Source organism: Oryctolagus cuniculus, chromosome 11 (genome assembly GCF_051225735.1).
Source record: "Oryctolagus cuniculus isolate XC-2025 breed Fujian yellow rabbit chromosome 11, ASM5122573v1, whole genome shotgun sequence".
Lineage (NCBI taxonomy): Eukaryota > Metazoa > Chordata > Mammalia > Lagomorpha > Leporidae > Oryctolagus > Oryctolagus cuniculus.
In genome coordinates, this window is record NC_142877.1 from 23,419,836 (window position 1) to 23,438,024 (window position 18,189).

The following is an 18,189-nucleotide window of genomic DNA, read 5'->3' on the forward strand; positions in this document are numbered from 1 at the left end:
TGCTAGCTCAGGTAGGTCAGGTCTCCACCTTTAGTCTGTTTCTGTGTTTAGATGGGGCAGCTCTCAGATTAAAATGGGTCATTTTGTGGGAAAGACTTGAGACATTCACAGTATCCTACTCTTTGCCCTGTTTATCAAGTGCACTGTACCTAGAGGTGATTCCTCATCAGCATGCCTAGGATTTTCCTGTTCCTAGTTCAATTCTTACTTAAATTTGTACAGAATCCAAAATAATCTGCTCTGTCCCTCTCCTCCCCCAACCTTCAGAGAACTTCAGTGCCTTAGCGCCCTGTCCTTGTCTCAGCCTGGGCTGCAGCCTCCTGCTGTTGCCTCTAGGACTAGACTTATACAAGGAATCCTCAGAAAGTTCATGGAAAATTAACATTTAAAAAATTATGCCGGTGCCGTGGCTCACTAGGCTAATCCTCCGCCTTGCGGCGCCGGCACACCAGGTTCTAGTCCCGGTCGGGGCGCCGGATTCTGTCCCGGTTGCCCCTCTTCCAGGCCAGCTCTCTGCTATGGCCCGGGAGTGCAGTGGAGGATGGCCCAAGTCCTTGGGCCCTGCACCTGCATGGGAGACCAGGAAAAGCACCTGGCTCCTGGCTTTAGATCAGCGTGATACGCCAGCCGCAGCACGCCAGCCACGGAAGCCATTGGAGGGTGAACCAACGGCAAAGGAAGACCTTTCTCTCTCTCTCTCTCACTGTCCACTCTGCCTGTCAAAAAAAAATTATGCATAGATTTCAAAAACTTTGCAAAGGGCCAGCGTTGTGGTATAGCCAGTAAAGCTGCCACTTTGATGCTGGCATCCCATATTGGTGCCAGTTCATGTCCTGGCTGTTCACTTCCAATCCAGCTCCCTGCTGGTGGCCTAGGAAAAGCAGTGGAAGATGGCCCAAGTATTTAGGCCCCTGCTGCCTACATGGGAGACCCAGATGAAGCACTTGGCCTAGCACTGGCCATGGTAGCCATCTTGGAGAACCAGCGGATGGAAGAGCTCTGTGTCTGTCTTTGTAACTCTTTCAAAATAAATCTTTCCAAGAACTTTCTGCACCAAAATAACCACTTCTAAATACATTTTCTCCAATGAGCTTTTTGAGGTGCCTTTCATCCCTTCCCCTGCAGCGGCTCCTCGCCCTTGCCATAAGCTAACACCTGAGACCGGAAGGGTGAGCTGGTGACTGTCTCCCATGCTCTTATTTTTATCTCTGTTTCATCTGTCTTAATATCTTTGTGTCTTGTATTCTAAGGATCCTCTAAACCTAGTTATTTATGAGTCACACCACACACTGTCTGGCCGTGTTCCCAGTAAATCCTGTCTACCCTCTTCCTCGTATGACACACACACCAGAACCAAAGGCGCTAAGTAACGCCCTGTGCCACAACTGTGCTTGAGATCATTCAGACTGTAATTCAACTCAGGCAGAAAGCACAGTGTGCTTTAAATAGATTTTTATTTGTTTTTCTTTATATTAATTTTTTTTCTCCCGTAGAGGAACAGCATTACAGTCTAACAATCAGAATCCTGTTACACACATACACAGGCATGCCACATGACCAGGTCGAGGTGGTTGTGTCCTTGAGTCTGTCGACACATCACAACGTGGTCAACCAAAGTCTCCTCATTTCAGCCAGTCTCAACACAAAATACCCAACAGGGATGCACTCAGCTTGGTTCCACTTGGAACTTGGTGTCAGGGTAAGAGGGAGAGTATTAGAAATGGGCTGTAGTGTGTCTGCATTCAGTCCCCTCACGTAAAGCCCACATGGAGCTGGGGAAGCGTCCAAGAGCTCTAGTGGGGTCCTTGTTGCACCGAAGACATCATGGGTCAGAACAAGTTGATCAGAGGGTTCCAGGCATGGGGCTGGGGAGCAGGCATACTCCAAAACAGCACCAAACTGCACTCATACACACGAGGTGCCCTGCTGGGGCTAGGCTGGCAAAGGCTAGAAAGTGACAGCTTGAGGGAACCACTCACCTAGTGGAGAACAGCTGGAAGTCACCCTTTAATGTAGCTGGGACTCACTCTAGAAAGAAGGGTCTCCGACATCCTTAGTTTTGGCAAAGTGCTGGTATGTTAACACTAATACTCACAAACGGATACAGACTTCTCCAGGGTCTCTGAAAACACCAGTCAGCACAGACTCTAACCCCTCCTGTCTAAGGTTGCATAGGACTTTGAATTCTGGTTCCCTCGTGTATTCAAGTTCTGTGGTTAAGAAAACAAAATCCTGAAGCATGCTCAAGGTGAAAGGCACATACACAGTCAATACAGTATGACAAGGTCTGATGCTTCAGGAGTCAGACTAGCAGGAGACCAAGTAGTGTGGGTTCTTAGAAATCTACACACAATTAAAATATTGCCACACTCAGATGCTACAGAATCTAGAGGAAAGTACAAAAAAGTATGACCCTTGCAACCAGCCAGGTGGGTGGCTGGAAGGTTCTAGAACTACAGGAGCCTCCATCCAGAAGGACCTTTCAATATTTGAGCCAAATGCTGGAGAACTCGAGCTCTTCCCCCACCAGAAGGATCATGGGCACCATCTAGGACTGAGCCTAGGCCCCAGCTGGCAGTGAGAGTAGGCAAGAAGAGCTGGAGTTTGAGCTCTTGGAAGGGCTGAAATCCCAACCTGGCTGTGAAGTGGCCAAGGGATAGCTGGAAGAATACAAGTGGTGAGGCTCTAACTGGAGGACAGTTTATGGAGAGGAGCTAGAGGAGCCCCGAGGGGCTGCTGTGGGGACTCTGAGCTGCTTTTTCTTTCAGTGTGGCTTATTCTCTGGAATAGGAGACCCAACAGGGCTTCCTCTCCCCATCCCAGTATCCACAGGCCCCTCCCTTCCCCACACCCCCACCTGAGGCCTGGAGCTGTAGTCAGGGAGGGCAGCTGTCTTTGCCCTCATGGGAATGCAGAGTTTTCTCCAAGCTTCCTTGGAAACTTGGAATTGGGGTGCGGGGCTAGACCTATGTTCTTATGTAACAGGAAGTCTTCAGAGTTTCAAAGACTAAAGAGCACACACGAGAAAAGGACAGCGAGGAAGAGGAAGTGGGAAGCAACTCAGGGCATCCCAAGAGGCTGTTGCTGGTGTCTGAGCCCAAAATTCAGTGCCATCGTGAGGAGGCGCTGGGTGCCCAGTCCCCTCCGTCTCACCCAGAGATGCAGGTTCCTTCTCTGGGTGCTTACTGGTGAAGAGGGGAGGGGGAGCTATCGGGCACCCATGTCTCCCCAGCAGCCTGGAAAGGAAGAGAGGCCCCCTTGAAGGTCCTGACTCTGGAGGGGGACAGCCTGGGGTGGGGGTGGGGGCCTTCGAGCCTCCTTCCGGGAGTGTATAATAGCCATACTGAGGGGTGTGAAACACAAGGCCCGAGGCAAGATGAAGGCCAAGCTGTCAGTCTTGGGATGACTCCACCCCACAGCTTGTATCCTCCTTATCCTGGAGGGGAGGGGTGTCGACCCTCCCCATGCCCAGAAGCCTTCAGGCCTGCATCTCCCCTACACAAGTTCTAGCACCTTGGGCGTGTTTAACAGATGGCCAGAATCGCAGGGCCTTTGCCCAGCTTCTACTCCTGTGGAGGCACAGCAAGGGTAGGGAGGCAGGGTACTGACTGAGCCCTGCAGAGGGCGGATCTCAGGAAAGGATCTGACAGGTGGGGTTACAGGAAAGGAAGTGGGGGCGGACTCCAGGCTCTAGCCCGGGAGCAGGGCTTGACCTCTCTGAGCAAGCACAGTGCCAGCTCCCCCAGTGCCCTGCTCCCCACACCTTGGCAACCTGTCCGTCCTGTCAGCGTCTCCGTAGGCTGCCTCTGTCCCTCGACTCCCTCCACCTTCTCCCTCTGGCGCACATCTCACAGTCCTCTTCCACATACTTTGCCGTCCTGGGCCTAAGCAGCTCCAAGGAGCCCAGTCCCCCAGGGCCAAGGGAAGGGGGAAGACTAGAAGCAAACCCTGGGCCTGAGTCCCTACTGGAGGTCAAGGCCAGCTGCCCGCACCACACAGGTCATCAGAGCTGGCCTCAGGGTCCCCTCCCTTTATGCACTTGGGAGGGAATTACTGGGAATGAATAATAAGGGGACAGGAGTGAGGGTAATGCCAGATGTGTGAAAGGGTGAGCCGTGTAAGGTGGGAGGTGACTGTGGGCCCGGGAGTGGAAGAGGCTGAGAAAAAGGGGTGGGCCAGGACGGGAAGGGTGCAGGGAAGGCCAGGGATGCAGACTGGACAAGGAAAGACGGACGGAGAGTCAGGTGCTGGGCGTGGGGACGGGGGCAGGAGGCTGAGCGGACTTGGGGCGGATTCGAGGGTCAGAGATGGGGAAGCCAAGGGGGTCCAGGAAGGAAGGGCTAGCACCCCACTCACACACTTGAAGGAGGGAGGTCACGGTGCCTAGACCGAGACTGGCCGTGGCCGCCCCTCGAGCAGCGCACTGGCTGCTGCGGAGGGGCCCGAGGCGGGGCAGGAGAGGGCAAGGGGTCCGTGGCGTGGCCGGCGGACGTTCAGTAGTTGAACTGGCGCTGGCACGGTTGGTAGACGAAGCTGCCCTGGTGCTTGGGCCGGCGCGGACGGCTCTCTCGGGCGCGGTTCTGCCGCTGCACCACCTTGGCGCTCAGCGCATGGCGCTCGGCCCGCTGTCGGGCCCGCTGCAGCCGCCGCGCCTGGCCCGCCTTCTCCAGCAGCACGGCCCGCGCTGGCAGAGGAGCGGCGGCGTGGTGCAGGGCCCGGGGCTCGCGGCGGGCGGGCGCCAGCTCCCTGCAGGGACAAGCAGGGCTCTGTAGGGGAAGACGCCATCTCCCTCCCTGTCTTCCGCTCCGAGTGGGTGCCAGTCCTTCCCCCAAGCTAAGCGGGCTCTAGTCCCAGGGGAAAGCCCAGCGCCCCAGCCCCAGCCCGCAGAAGCCCCACCCCCGCGGTGCTTCGGCCTTGCCCCCTCGAGCCTGCAAGCCCCGCCCAAGCTCCTCGGGCGAGGCGCTCCCAAGCCCCTGCCCAGAGCACGAGGCCACGCCCCCGAGGCCACGCCCCTCCTCTAGCTAAGCTCCCAGGCTCCGCCCTCGACCCGCTCACCCGTCGCTAAGGTCGCCGTCAGGCAGGGCAGCGTCTGGGTGCGGGGAAGGGGGCCCAGGCTCCAGCACTATGGTGCTGCCGGTGACGTAAACGGACATGCTGGGGTGCTCGATGAGGAGGTCCTCCAGGGGGCTGCTCTGGAGGCGGGCGGGCCCGAGGCCAGGCCCCTCTGCAGTAAAACAGGCGGGAGGGGTAACAAACCAGCTCTCGTCCATCAAGGAGGGTGCGGGCGGAGGGCGGCCCGCGGGGGCAGGAGCGGCCCCTGGAGCCGCGTAGCTGTCTAGGGGGCGCGGGAGGGGGAGCCATGCGGAGGAGGGGGCAGCAGCGGGGACAGGACGCACACACACCGGACACAGGGGGGCAGGGAGAGAAAGGACATCGTTAGTCAGACCAGCAGCCCCGACCCCCGCGCCCCCCGGGGGCACCCACTTGCTGCCCTGGGGGTCGTGAGGGCTGCGCCGCCACTGGACAGGGACAGCGCAGGCTTGCGTGGGGAGCGGCTGTGTGACCCGCCTCCAGCACCCACCCCCATCCACCCGTGTCCAGGGGGCTCCAGGGCACTCCACAGCCCCCAAGCAGCTCCCTTCCCTTCTGCCGCTTGGCCATTGCCATGGCGAGCCCGGGAGTCAGAATCCGGATCCCCGACTCAGGCCTCACCCGGCAGATCAATGATAAGCCAGCCGTCCACCTCATCCTCCTCCGAGACGAAGGCGCGGGGGCACTCGGAGTCTTCAGGGGGTGGGGGAGCGCCGAAGAAGAGGCTGGTGAGGCGCTGGAACATCGTGGGGCGTGGGGCGTGGACCGGCCTCACGGGGGCGCCCTACGGCAGGGCAAACCTGGGAATCAGAGAGAGGAGTCAGCCGCCGCAGACCGAAGTCCACCCCACTCCTGGCCTGGGACAGAGGGCAGGGGCCATCAGTCAGTCGTAGCCCCCAGAGCCGCGAGCACAGTACAGGAAGCACGTGTGTGCTTTCTGCATTCAAACTCGGGCTTTTGAGTCTTTTGTGTGACCTTGAAAAATGACTTATCTGGATTTAGTTTTCTCACTTGTCAAATGACAACAATAATGGCATCCCACTTGGGGCCCTTATAAGAATTAAATGAGCTAAGTATTGATAAAGCACTTAGAACAGTGCCTAGGCACACACTAAGCACTCAATAAGCCAGCTGGTTTTTAAATTGCATTTTTTTAAATTAATTAATTAGAGAGGCAGACACGGAGACACACAGAGAAATCTCCCATCCACTGGTTCGCTATCTAAATGCTTACAACCGGCGGGAGCCAGGAACTCCATCCAAGCCTCCTAGGTGGCGGCAGGGACCCAACTACTTGAGCCATTACCTGCTACCTGCCTGGTAGAATCAGTAGCAGAAGCTGGACTTGAATCCAGGTACTGCGATGTGGGATATGTTCCAAGGTACATCTTAGCCACTAGGGCAAATGCCCCAAACTATTCATTACCACAGCTTGCTTTGGGAACATGAAAGGAGTGGTCCATATGACCAGGCTGTCAGAGACATCCAAGCAGGCCCGTGAAGAGTCAACAGGAGTTCTCCAGGCAGGGAGCGAGTGCTCATATTGTGGTTGTTTACAATCATAACATAGCTACCATTCATGAGCCAGGCACTGTACTGTGTAGCTTTACCTGTATCACCTCATTCAACCCCCATAACTAGATATAGAAGTGTAGATAGTAAACTACCAACCCCTCTTTTACAAGTGAAGAAGGCTCAGAGAGGTACGGCAACTCGCCACGAGAATCATATCTAGTAAGGGACAGAGGTGGGATTTGAACCCATGTACTCTGATTCAGAGGCAGCACCCATAATCACTATCTCCATTTGCCTTTGATGTCTCTGAATTGGACATTTTTAATGTGGTGACCAGAGGTCATAGTCCACGAGTATTTTTCCTGGGAAGAACAACCTTGGTTTTCATATAATTTCCTAAATAGCATCCTTGACTCCAGAGATTAAGAACCACGACTGAAGCTTGTGTGGTTTGAAAAGTGCCGGCGAGCAGAAACCCCACAGAACTGCTTCTGTCTCACCATGCGATTGGGCAAGCCTGGGTTGTGACTGTCAGATGAGGTGTGAAGACTCTATCCCCATAGGCCCTCCTGGCTCCTGCTCTGAGCACCCTCCCTGGCTAGGAGGCGGAAGATCAGGTTGCCTGGCCCTAGGGGAGACAGCAGGTCAGTGGGAGCTGATGGCAGAGGGAGGGAGCCAGCAGATCCCAGGAGGCATTAAGGATGAGCCCTAAGGGTCAGACCAGGACTCAAGCACTCAACCAGTCCTTCCCTGGGCAAAGATGTGGGAGTCCCCTGCTCCAGTAGGGGTGACACCACCCCGGTGGTGGGTGCAGATCTGCTCCCAGTCCATCTCACAGTCTGAGGATCAGACAGACGACACAAGTCTTTCAGAACAGTGGCAGGGCAGACCTAGCCCAGGTCCCTGAGTACCCTGTCCAGAATGCTCACAGTCAGCAAACAAGCCCCAAGAATTTAATGATGCAGGGAGGACAGGGGAGGTCAGACAGTGACTTCGATCCTGTCACTGACCCTCTACCCCGCTGCAGAAGAGCTGGGGTTCCTGGCACCAAGATTCAGCACAGATTTACCAGAGCACCCACTGTGTGTCAGAGCCTGCAGTGCAGCTCCTCAGCACACACTGAGGTCAGGGTGGCTCAGGGGAGACGCTTCCTGCCCCAGGTCCTGCAGCAAGTCAGTGACAGGTCAGGAGCGACAGCAGCACTAGCCAGCCAGTGCCCGCCCCCTCTCCTGACCACTAGCCGAGCCTCTTGGATTTTCTTTCCCAGCCCTGCCAGCTTCCTGGTTCTCAGATTCCCAGCTCTGCTCCAGGGAGAATCATTCCCCTTTAATAACCACAGCAGCTGTGCCCAGAATAGCACTTGAGCCCTAAGCCACCTCTACCCCGGCCCATCTTGAGCAAAGCCCAGGGTGGGACGGGGCTCCGGTGGCACCTCCAGGCGCATCCTCTTGGGAAGTCAGAGGCTTCTGTTAGCCCTGCGAGTCGAGAGAAAGGTGGCGGAAAGCCTGCAATCACCAGCAGTTGCCAGGGTCCTGTCCTTCCTGCTGACAACCCTGGGAGTCAGCGAGGCGATGAAGGGCCAGTTCAGAGAGCCCTCACCCCACCCTCCACCCCCCACCCAACCAACATTAGCCCAGAGACACCCTGACGGCCAGTGGTCAGAGCAGCTGGGAAGCAGCTGGGACTCTATCATAGAGAGGGGACAGACGGGGTCAGGGCCACAAAAGGGGACCCTGTCCCCAGAGGTTTCCTGGACAAAGACCCAGGAGTGAGGCGAGCTGGGCGCCCTATAGGAGAAGCTCCCCAGCGGGAGGGTGGGCAGCAGGTAACTAACTGGTGCTGAGCACCCACCACCCACTGTGTCTGCCCGTGGATAACGCACCTGTCACTCTAACTGGACATGTGGTCTCGAGTAAGCCACCTCCCCTCAGTCTCCCCTCCCACGAAATGGGGTCTGAGACCCTTCCTTTGGTGGCTGGCACTGACGTCAGCCGAGCGCAGCACACCAGTCAGGGATTAGGAGGATGTTTAGTCCCTGAGGGGCGGAGCCTGGAGCGGGGACAGAGGGGATTCCGCCACCATCTGGTGCCGTCCCCAACCACCTGGAGTCCGAGCCCGCCCCGAGTCCCCGACAACCCCCCAGCCCAGCAGCGCCGTCCGACCCCCGGCAGGTAGCAAGAAGAAAAGTTGGGGGTCAGAGACCCGATGGCAGCCCTCAAGTTAGCCCAGGAAACTGCCGAGACCCCCTCCCCGGCTCGCTTGCCTGTCGGCGTCCCTCACCCAAGCTCCGGCCCTGACACAGCGCCCACCGGGTCACCGGAGGACAGGCGACCCAATCTGGGGGAAAGGGGAGGGGCTGGCCTTGGTGACGTCTCAATGTCATATGTAAATACGAAGACGTCACGGTCTACTGGGCGTGCGGCAGCCAATCGGGAGCCGGGAACGCTGCCCCCGCGGCCGCCGGCGGAGACAGACAAAGGCCGGGACGCGGGGGGCGCAGGGCGTGTCCCGGGGCGCCAGGAGCCCCCTGATCCTAATCGGTAGGGACTCACCTGGACACCTGCGCGGTGCAGCGGGCGGGGCGGTGCTGAGGTAGTTGTGCGGCGGGGGCGTCCCAGGGCTCGACGGCGGCTCACAGGCCGGGCTGCATCGCGGGCGGCGGGCGGGGAGGCGGCGGCGGCGGCGGGCGCTCGGAGCTGCGGCGCTCGCCCACGGGGCTGGAAGCCTGTGCGGCCGCTGCGGCGCGGCTCACGGCACAAATTGGAACGTTCAAACAGCTGATTGTGACGTCACAAAGGGGCCGCCCGCCTCGCGTCACGGCCGGCGCCCCGGCGACCAATCCCAGGCTGCGGGTCCCCCCTCGGCCCGCCCCCGCCGCGGCTCGCCGGCTGCTGTGCAGCGGCTCGGGCGAGCATGCGAGCGGTGCTCGGAGCCCCGGGGGCCCGGGACAGGCCGCTGCCGGTAGCTAGGAACCCCCCCGCCCGTGAGGACGGCCCCCCTGCTTGCCCCGGGTGACCTTGATCTCGCACTGCTTCCGCGGGTCGCCGCGCCTTCCCCCCCTCCCTCTGCGCTCGCGTCCTTGGCCTGCACCCTGTGTCCAAGTCCCCGGAGCTGCGCTCGTCCTGGACTCCACGCCGCGTCCGTGCCCCTCCACGCCCCACGCTGCCCCCACGCCCTGCTCGCCCCCTGCGTCCCTGGTTTCCCACTCCCTCTGCCTCAGCTGAGCAAGACGGGGAGGAGGGGCTGTCCCCTTTCTCCGCTCCTGCGGAGCTCCTGGGCGGGCAGGTAGTAGGACTTGGAGAGGAGTTGTTGACTTAGCGCCCGGGCTGGGCTGGTGCGTTTGCACACGCTGTTTGATCCACGTTGCCTCTAGGGCTGGGTTGACGTATGGAGACGACGAGACTCACACATCTCACTGTTACTGTGTGAATTCACACGCCGTTATGCACTAGCGGTCATTACCACAGGCACACCACCAGCAGACCCCGACCACTTCCTGTGAACCAGACACTGTGGCGTGGTGCTTGAACTTCACAGCAACCCCGCAGAGTGGGTATTTTACACTTAAGGAAACAAACTCAGAGAGCATAAGTGACTTCTCGGAGTAAGTAAGCTATAGTCAACACCAGAGTCAGGACGTGAACCCCGGGGCCTGTGTAGCTGGTAAAGAGATGCCACTTCGAGTCCTGGCTGCTCCCCTTTCAGTCCAACTCCCTGCTATGGCCTGGGAAAAGTAGCGGAAGATGGCCCAAGTGCTTGGGCCCTGGCTGCACTCATGGGAGACCAGGCTCTTGGCTTCAGCCTGGCCCAGGCCTGGCCATTGTGGCCATCTGGGGAGTAAACCAGAGGATTGAAGATCTCTGTTTCTCTCTCCCTCTCTGTGTAACTCTTTCAAATAAATAAATTCTTTAAATACACACACACACACAAGATTCGAACCCATAGCTTCTGGCCCTGGCCGTCTTCAATCTCTCCATGCACCAGGTGATCTAAACCTCAGAATGTGTCAACCCCCCCCTCCCCAACCAGAGATCTGAGTTCGAGGCCTAACTGTGTCCCTGATTGGCTGTGTGAAATCTGACAAGTCCCATTCCTCCCTGGGGCTGAGTTTCTGTCCCAGCTTCCTTCCAGAACGGACACTACGGTCTCCAAGCCCTCCACCCTCGGGATCCTGCCAGGGCCAGACGCCAGGCCCTACCTCTTCCAGTGGCCTGGGAGATGCCTGGGGAGAGACCACGCGTACAGACCCTCGGCTCCCCAGGGTCCCCTCTCAGTGGAGCAGAGCTGCTGGGGAAGGGTCAGGCCCAGGGGGAGCTACTCCAGAGGTCAGTGCTGTGGGGAGAAAAACCCCGGCCCCGCCTGGCGTGGCACTTCTGAGGGACACCGCAGCCCTGGCATGTGGGAAAGGGGCCCTGGAAGTGCCACCCAGAGGCTCCCACGGGAAGGGGAGTGGCCTTGTGTTCCTAGGAGTGACGTCCCCGCGTGTCCTCATCCCTGCAACCCTGAGCCTCTGCGCACCACGGCCACTTCCTGCTAACCCCCTGCCTTCCTTTGACCTCCTTGTTGACTGAACCTGGATAATCGCTAACTCAGCTCTCCTGTCTCACTGCTTTGCCGCTCTCAGACGCCCTGTGGCTCGCAAAGCCACCCGCGGCTAACAGCATTGGAGGCTTTCTGTGATCCAGAGGCAGATCTCTCAGGCGTCACCTCCCCTTCTCTGCATGCCTCACGCTGCGGCCACTCTAGCGTCCCCTGCCTGGACTGCCCTCTTCAGGCCCCTCGGAAAGCCAGGCCTCCCCGCGCATAGGACCACTCACCCCTGCTTCCTCGCCGTAGCCCTCCTGGCCCTACCGTGCCGGCCGCCCTCTATTTGTTCAATGAACAGAGATGACGACCGTGTGTGTGTGTGTGTGTGTGTGTGTGTGTGTCCTCCCCAGTGGATGGGGGCATTCTAGTGGCAGGATCTTTGTCCATCTGCTCCTCCCACCCAGCCCAGTGTGGCCTGGCACAAAATGCACTCAAATCCGAGGCTCAGCACTGCTGCCTGACGCTCGGGAGAGGTGGCTGCTCCAGGGCTCTGCGCGGCCGCCTGCTCTGGGGCAGGCAGTGTTCGCTCACACCATTTGTGTGAGCAGGTGCCTAGCGTGCATCTCGCACCCCAAGAGACCTGGATCTTGTTCCCAGCACCAGCTCACTCCCAGAGGTCAGAGGTCAAATGGCCGTCATCCATGTCTCTGGAGCATCAAGGGTATCTGTGGGAATTTGGGAGGGAGGGGATGAGAGCCCGGAAGAGTCCCCTCTTGAAACCCCTGGGACTCATCCCACCTCTCCACTGAGATTATTAGAGGTGGAGGATACCTCAGGGCCCTTATTCAGCTCCCCTCAATTTCATCGGTGGGGAAACAGGCACACGGAAGCCCAGAGAGGTCAAGATACTGGCTTAGAATCCCACACCACGCAGCCCTCTCTGACCCTGGCCCGAGGGAGTGGGCTGCGCAGCCTGCGGACTACGAAAAGAGGCAGGGGGCATTGTGCTGGGGGCACTCACGATGCTTCATTCCCAGAGAAAGGGTGCCGCTCCTGTGTACACACGTGTACATACATGCACATACATGCTGCTCCTGTGTGCAGGCGTGAACATAGCCGTAGGTATCCACGTGTATGCATGAAGGCATCCAGAGCCAGGTACACACACGCACCTGCACGCACGGCCGCAGGGTGGCCCTTGCTCAGAGCTGAGCGCCTGCCTGATTTTACGGGTGCCAGGACTGGAGGTCAAAAGGCCACCCTCCTATTCCCGTGTGGGCCTTGGGCTTGCCCTCGCCATGCCCTGAGGGTTCCCTGCGGGCTTGGGGCTCCCCACTTCAAAGGGCAGGGATGTGTCAGCCTGGGTGCGTCTCTCACGGGACCTTGCGTGTGCTCACAGGAATGAGCCGGTCTGTGCGCCTGGCCGGGAGCCTGCTCACCACTCTCCCCGCCTCCCCCAGAGAGGAAGCTCTCTGATGGGCGTTCACAAACAATGTTTTCTTCCCATTTTATAGGTAAAGAAACTGAGACAGAGTGGGGGAAGGTTCAACTGGTGAAGCCACTCCCCAGACGAAATCCCCAAGTCCCCCCAACGGATGGGCCTACACCTTTCAAATAAGAAGTTTACTTTTTTCATTTACTTTCTTTTTTTATTATTTTTTTATTTTTGACAGGCAGAGTGGACAGTGAGAGAGAGAGACAGAGAGAAAGATCTTCCTTTACCGTTGGTTAACCCTCCAATGGCCGCTGCGGCCAGCGCACCACACTGACCCAAAGCCAGGAGCCAGGTACTTCCTCCTCGTCTCCCATGGGGTGCAGGGCCCAAGGACTTGGGCCATCCTCCACTGCACTCCCTGGCCACAGCAGAGAGCTGGCCTGGAAGAGGAGCAACCAGGACAGAATCCTGCGCCCTAACCGGGACTAGAACCTGGGGTGCCGGCGCCGCAAGGCGGAGGATTAGCCTGTTGAGCCGCGGCGCCGGCCTTCATTTACTTTCAAGGCAGAGAGAGAGAGAGAGAGAGAGGAATCTTCCATCTGCTGGCTCACTGTCCAAATTCCTTCAATAGGCAGGACTGGGCCAGGTCACAGGCAGGAGCCCAGAACTCCAGGTGGGTCTCCCGTCAGGGTGACAGGAGCTCAAGCCTTTGAGCCACCATCTGCTGCCTCCCAGGAGGCATTCGAAGGAAACTGAACTGGAAGTGGAGCAGCCAGGACTGGAACCAGCACTCCAGTGAGGGACGTGGGCGTCCTGAGCAGGGTCTCAGCCCCCTACACCATAACACCTGGGCCTACACCTTTTTTTAGAAAAAGATTTATTTATTTATTTGAAAGGCAGAGCTACAGAGAGGCAGAGAGAGAGAGACAGAGAGAGGTCTTCCATCCACTGGTTGGTTCACTCCCCAAATGGCCGCAACAACTGGGGCTGGGCCGGGTGGAAGCCAGGAGACAGAAGCTTCTTCCAAGTCTCCCATGCTGGGTGCAGGGGCCCAAGAACTTAGGCCGTACTCTGCTGCTTTCCCAGGCCATTAGCAGGGAACTGGATCGGAAAACAGTGGAGCAGTTGGGACTGGAACCAGTGCTGATATGGGATGCTGGTGCTATAGCCGTGGCCTAACCCACTGCACCACAGCGCCAGTTCCAACAAATAATTCTTTAAACAAACAAGTAAATGAAACCTCCCTGAACCTCAGAGTGCTTCCGCTCCTGCTCACAGCCCATTGATGCTTCCCTAGCACCTCCTGGCTGAAATTCACACTGCCACCTGCACCTTCTCATTGTGCCTGGGCCCAAGGAACCAGCTAGGAAACACTAACTGGAGGGGTGAGCAAAGCGTCCTCACCCACCTATTCAGCCTTCTCTGCACCCGCACACACACCCACACACTCACACTCACACACACACACTCACACCCCCACACACTCACACACACACACCCACACACTCACACACACTCACACACACACACTCACACCCCACACACTCACACACACCCACACACTGACACTCATACACACACACTCACACACACACTCACACTCACACTCACACACACTCAGGCGCAATCCCACATCACCAGTTTTCCTGCTTCCAGGATTTCGCTCTTGCAGTTCCCTTCTCCAGGGGCGCCCTGTCCTGCCTTCCCCTGATCGCCCTGTGTCTAGACCCCCGTCCATCCTTCAGAACGAATATAATCAGCAGCTTGCATTTATTGAGCACTTACTGCATGCCTAACACCCTTCACAGTGTTATCTCCACGGTACAGATGGGACAATGGAGGCTCCGACCGCTGAAGGAACTTGCCCGAGCTCACAGAGTTCTGTGTATCCAGCCATGTTACCTACGTGCATACATACGCAACAGTGAATCCAGTGACAATTCCAGGGGCAGCACTTGGCCTACTGGTTAAGAAGCTGAATAGGGTACCCATGCCCCGTATCGGAGTCCGGGCTCTGCTCCCGATGCCGGCTCCCTGCTAATGAGCACCCTGGAAGCTGCAGGTGAGGGAGCTGAATAAGTTGGGCCCTGAGGTATCCTCCATTCCCTTGGGTTCCCGCCGCCCACCTGGGAGACTCAGATTGAGTTCCTGGCTACTGGCTACTGGCCTTGGCCTGGCCCAGCCTTGGCTGTGGTGGACATGTTGGTCCATCTCTGTCTCTGTCACTCTGCCTTTCAAATGACCAAAATGTTGAAAATGATGAACCTGTGCGTGCAGCCGTGCAGGGTTCTTACCGAGCGTAAAACTGTTTTCCTGAGCCTCAGACGCATGCGTGTTAGCTGCGGAGCCAACCTCCCTGGCAGGGAGGGCGCACACACGAGGACCAGGAAGGGCCTCGGGGGGCTGCGAGTGCCCCTACCCCGGCAGACAGACAGGAAACGGGGGCCTCAGGAACACAGCCACGAGCAAGCGAATTCTCCAGCAGCCTGAGGGAGGGTGCCGGCTGATCTGTCCCTGCGTCTCGACGTGGGACCCAGCCGGCCAGCACCTCCACCCACCTGAGCCCCGGGAGAGACTTGTGCCTGGACTTCTGACATACGGACAGGTGAACTCATGAACAAGGGGGATCTGGAGGCTTTGTTAAAGGGTGAGACAAAGCTAATTCCTGTGTGTTGAGAAAGATTTCTATTTTTGAGTGATAAGGGGAAGTTTGAGTTAGTAATCTTCAGTATGCTTTGTTTCAACAAAGACTTTTGCGAAGCTCATAATTCATAGTGTTGTAATCTGGGGAAAATAGTTTTGTCTTTTGCCAAAATTGAGTGACTTGGATGTGTCGGCTACAACTCCAGGGCCTATGTCAGCAAAACAACACTTCCTCCAGGAAGTTCTCCAAGATCTCTTTGGCAGGGAGGAAGTAACCTCTCCCTCCTCAGAGCCCCCCAGGCACATTGCCTGCACCTTCTAACACTGCAGATTTCAGTTCCCCACATGCCAAGGAATGCCTCCTGACTTTCCGGAGGCATTGTGCGAGTGCCCCTTACATTGAGAATCTTGTGCAGGGTAAACAGAAACATAACCAGAGGTTTATAGTACAGGGAGACAAGGGCTGGGACAGTGAGTAGGACAAAATGCCAAGGGAATCTGAAAATCTCAGAACATCTGAGCAGGGCTTTGAAGGATGAGTAGGAGTTTGCCTTGGGACACATGGGTTGAGTCTTGGAAAACAACTTCAGATTAGGATCTTGTACCCCTGTGGCCCTGCTGCTGACTTGCTTAGTGACCTCGAGTGACCCTCTGGCTCTCTGTGGGTCTTCATGCCTCTGACTGTACAATGGAAAGAGGATGGGCACGATCCCTGTCCCCTGCCCGTGACTTTCTAGGGAGGGATTTGTCTTGTCTACCTGCTTTTTAGGCTCTTGAGATACAGAACTGAGATAACAATAACAGCGTGACAGAGACAGGATGGAGAGGCGAGGGGAGAAAATGAAGACGTGGGGGAAGCCAGGCTTTTCCACCAGAAAATGGTACAGGGACAGTGTTTGATGGCGAGACATGGCTTTTGTGAGTGGGCCACTGAGAGGCAACAGCGGGGTGTGGGGGAGCACAAAGGGGTTCTAGCGGTTGCTGGCATGGTTTGCAGACCATCTGATGTTTTTTGAGAGTGGCATATAAATATTGGAATTGTTTTTAGGCCGGCGCCATGGCTCAATAGGCTAATCCTCCACCTAGCGGCGCCGGCACACCGGGTTCTAGTCCCGGTCGGGGTGCCAGACTCTGTCCCGGTTGCCTCTCCTCTAGGCCAGCTCTGTGCTGTGGCCAGGGAGTGCATGGAGGATGGCCCAAGTGCTTGGGCCCTGCACCCGCATGGCAAGCAAGTCAGCAGCAGGGCCACAGGGGTACAGGATCCTAATCTGAAGTTGTAGTCCAAGACTCAAACCATTTGTCCCAAGGCAAAAAAAAAAAAAAAATGTTTTTAAATAACTTTGGAGAGTTGGACTATTCTTAGTTAATACATTTTATTTATTTATTTATTTATTTGACAGGCAGAGTTAGACAGTGAGAGAGAGAGAGAAAGGTCTTCCTTCTCCTGGTCTCCCATGCGGGTGCAGGGCCCAAGTACTTGGGCCATCACTGCTGTCTCCCAGGGTGTATTAGCAGGAAGCTGGATAGGAAACAGAGTAACTGGAAGGACTTGAACCAGGTGCCCGACTACGGGATACAGGCCTCCCAAGCAGCAGGTTAAACCACTGTGCCAGGGTGCCTGCCCTACTTGTAATTTTTATGTTAAAATGCATATGATTCAAAACTCAAAAAAAACAAAGGAGCTACACTTCCTTCCTACTTCTGCCGGAAACACCTTGCAAGCAACTCCCACTCCACAGGAGAGACCTGCCGTTACCAGCTCCTTGTGTGAACTGTTGAAAATGTTCTCTGCATTTGCTGGTGTGCCTGTGTAGAACACACATGATAGTGCCCTGTGCGTATTGTTCGGAAATGTCTTTTTAAAATAAAGAATGATAGATAACACCTAATTATCATGACAGTGTTTTTTCTAAATGTTTGTGTACTTTTATTTGAAAGGCGGAGTGACAGAGAGAGAGAGAATCTTCGCTCCTCAGACTGCTGCAATAGCCAGGACTGGGCCAGACCAAACTAGCACCCTGAAAGACTGAGTTTCAGAGTGGCAGAGACTCAAGTACTTGAGCCACCTGCAGCTCCCCAGGATGCACGTCAGCAGAAATGCTGGATCAGAAGCAGAGAAGCAGGATTGAACCAGGCACTTGGCTATGGGATTCAGGTGTTCCAGGTGGCTGCTTAACAACAGCTGCCCTCTGAAATTTCCTTCATTTACTCAACGATCCAACTTGCAAATCAGTGTCTGCTTGTCACATTCTTGGTTGACAGCTCCATAGAATTTCATGGTATCATAGTAGGGATGGATCTTTTTTTCTGGAGGAGGGGAGATTTATGTATTTATTTGAAAGACGGAGTTATAGAGAGGAAGAAAGAGAGAGAGAGAGAGAGAGAGAGAGAGAGTCTTTACCTGTTGGTTCACTCCCCAAATGGCCACAACAGCCAGAGCTCAGCCAATCCGAAGCCAGGAGCCAGGAGCTTCTTCCTGGTCTCCCATGCGAGTGCAGGGGCCCAAGGACTTGGACCATCTTCTACTGTTTTCCCAGGCCACAGCAGAGAGCTGGATTGGAAGTGGAGCAGCCGACTTGAACCAGTGCTGATATGAAATGCTGGCACTGCAGGCAGCAACTTTACCCACTACACCACAATGCCAGCTCCAGTTGTTTTATTTTTTAAATTAATTTATTCCAGAGGCAGAGAGACAGAAGAGAGAGCTTCCATCTACTGGTGTACTCCCAAAAGCCCACAACAGTGAGGGCTGGGCTATCAGAGTCTGCCCTGAGGGTGGCCCGGAACCCAACTGCTTAAGTCATCACCACTGCCTTCTGGGTTCCTCCCTAGCAGGAAGCTGGAATGAGGAGCCTGAGCTGGGCATCGAACCCAGGTACTCTGAAACGGGACATGGGCATCCTAACTGGTGTCCCTACCCCTCGGCCGAATGCCCACCTCCGATCGAAGATTTTCAATATCCTCCTGTAGCTACACAT

General features: G+C 56.5%; 2 protein-coding genes across 7 annotated transcripts in view; one reads left to right on the top strand and one right to left on the bottom strand.

The window, feature by feature from the left end:
* Positions 1 to 1,435: 1,435 nt before the first annotated feature.
* On the bottom strand, positions 1,436 to 9,365 carry TP53INP2 (tumor protein p53 inducible nuclear protein 2). Of its 4 annotated transcripts, none has more exons than XM_070051949.2 (4): positions 9,159 to 9,365; positions 5,713 to 5,891; positions 5,056 to 5,335; positions 1,436 to 4,746 (listed from the first exon to the last, which is right to left on the bottom strand). In XM_070051949.2, the coding sequence occupies exons 2-4, from the start codon at positions 5,834 to 5,836 to the stop codon at positions 4,494 to 4,496; spliced, it is 657 nt and encodes a 218-aa protein (XP_069908050.2). In that variant the 5' UTR covers positions 5,837 to 5,891; positions 9,159 to 9,365; the 3' UTR covers positions 1,436 to 4,493. The 4 variants fall into 4 exon arrangements, with proteins under 4 accessions (XP_069908050.2, XP_089164221.1, XP_069908053.2 ...); XM_089308095.1 differs by having other exon boundaries at positions 5,056 to 5,331; positions 9,159 to 9,337; XM_070051952.2 differs by having other exon boundaries at positions 5,056 to 5,224; positions 9,159 to 9,298.
* PIGU (phosphatidylinositol glycan anchor biosynthesis class U) overlaps positions 9,019 to 18,189 on the top strand; it is a 136,137-nt gene continuing 126,966 nt past the window's right edge. For 2 of the 3 annotated variants that reach the window (XM_089308093.1, XM_089308090.1), the window contains exon 1: positions 9,019 to 9,146. The gene's annotated coding sequence lies outside the window, so the exon portion shown is untranslated. Of the gene's footprint in view, positions 9,147 to 13,575; positions 15,174 to 18,189 lie in introns of those variants that run through there. The other variant, XM_089308091.1, reaches the window with a different exon arrangement.

What these genes read in the sequence shown, in the direction of transcription:
- TP53INP2 (XM_070051949.2), bottom strand. Translation starts at nt 5,836, where the DNA reads ATGTTCCAGCGCCTCACCAGCCTCTTCTTCGGCGCTCCCCCACCCCCT. An exon ending in GCTTATCATTGATCTGCCGG is followed by an intron (nt 5,336 to 5,712) that starts GTGAGGCCTGAG and finishes CGCGCCCCCTAG; the next exon opens with ACAGCTACGCGGCTCCAGGG. An exon ending in GACGGCGACCTTAGCGACGG is followed by an intron (nt 4,747 to 5,055) that starts GTGAGCGGGTCG and finishes TTGTCCCTGCAG; the next exon opens with GGAGCTGGCGCCCGCCCGCC.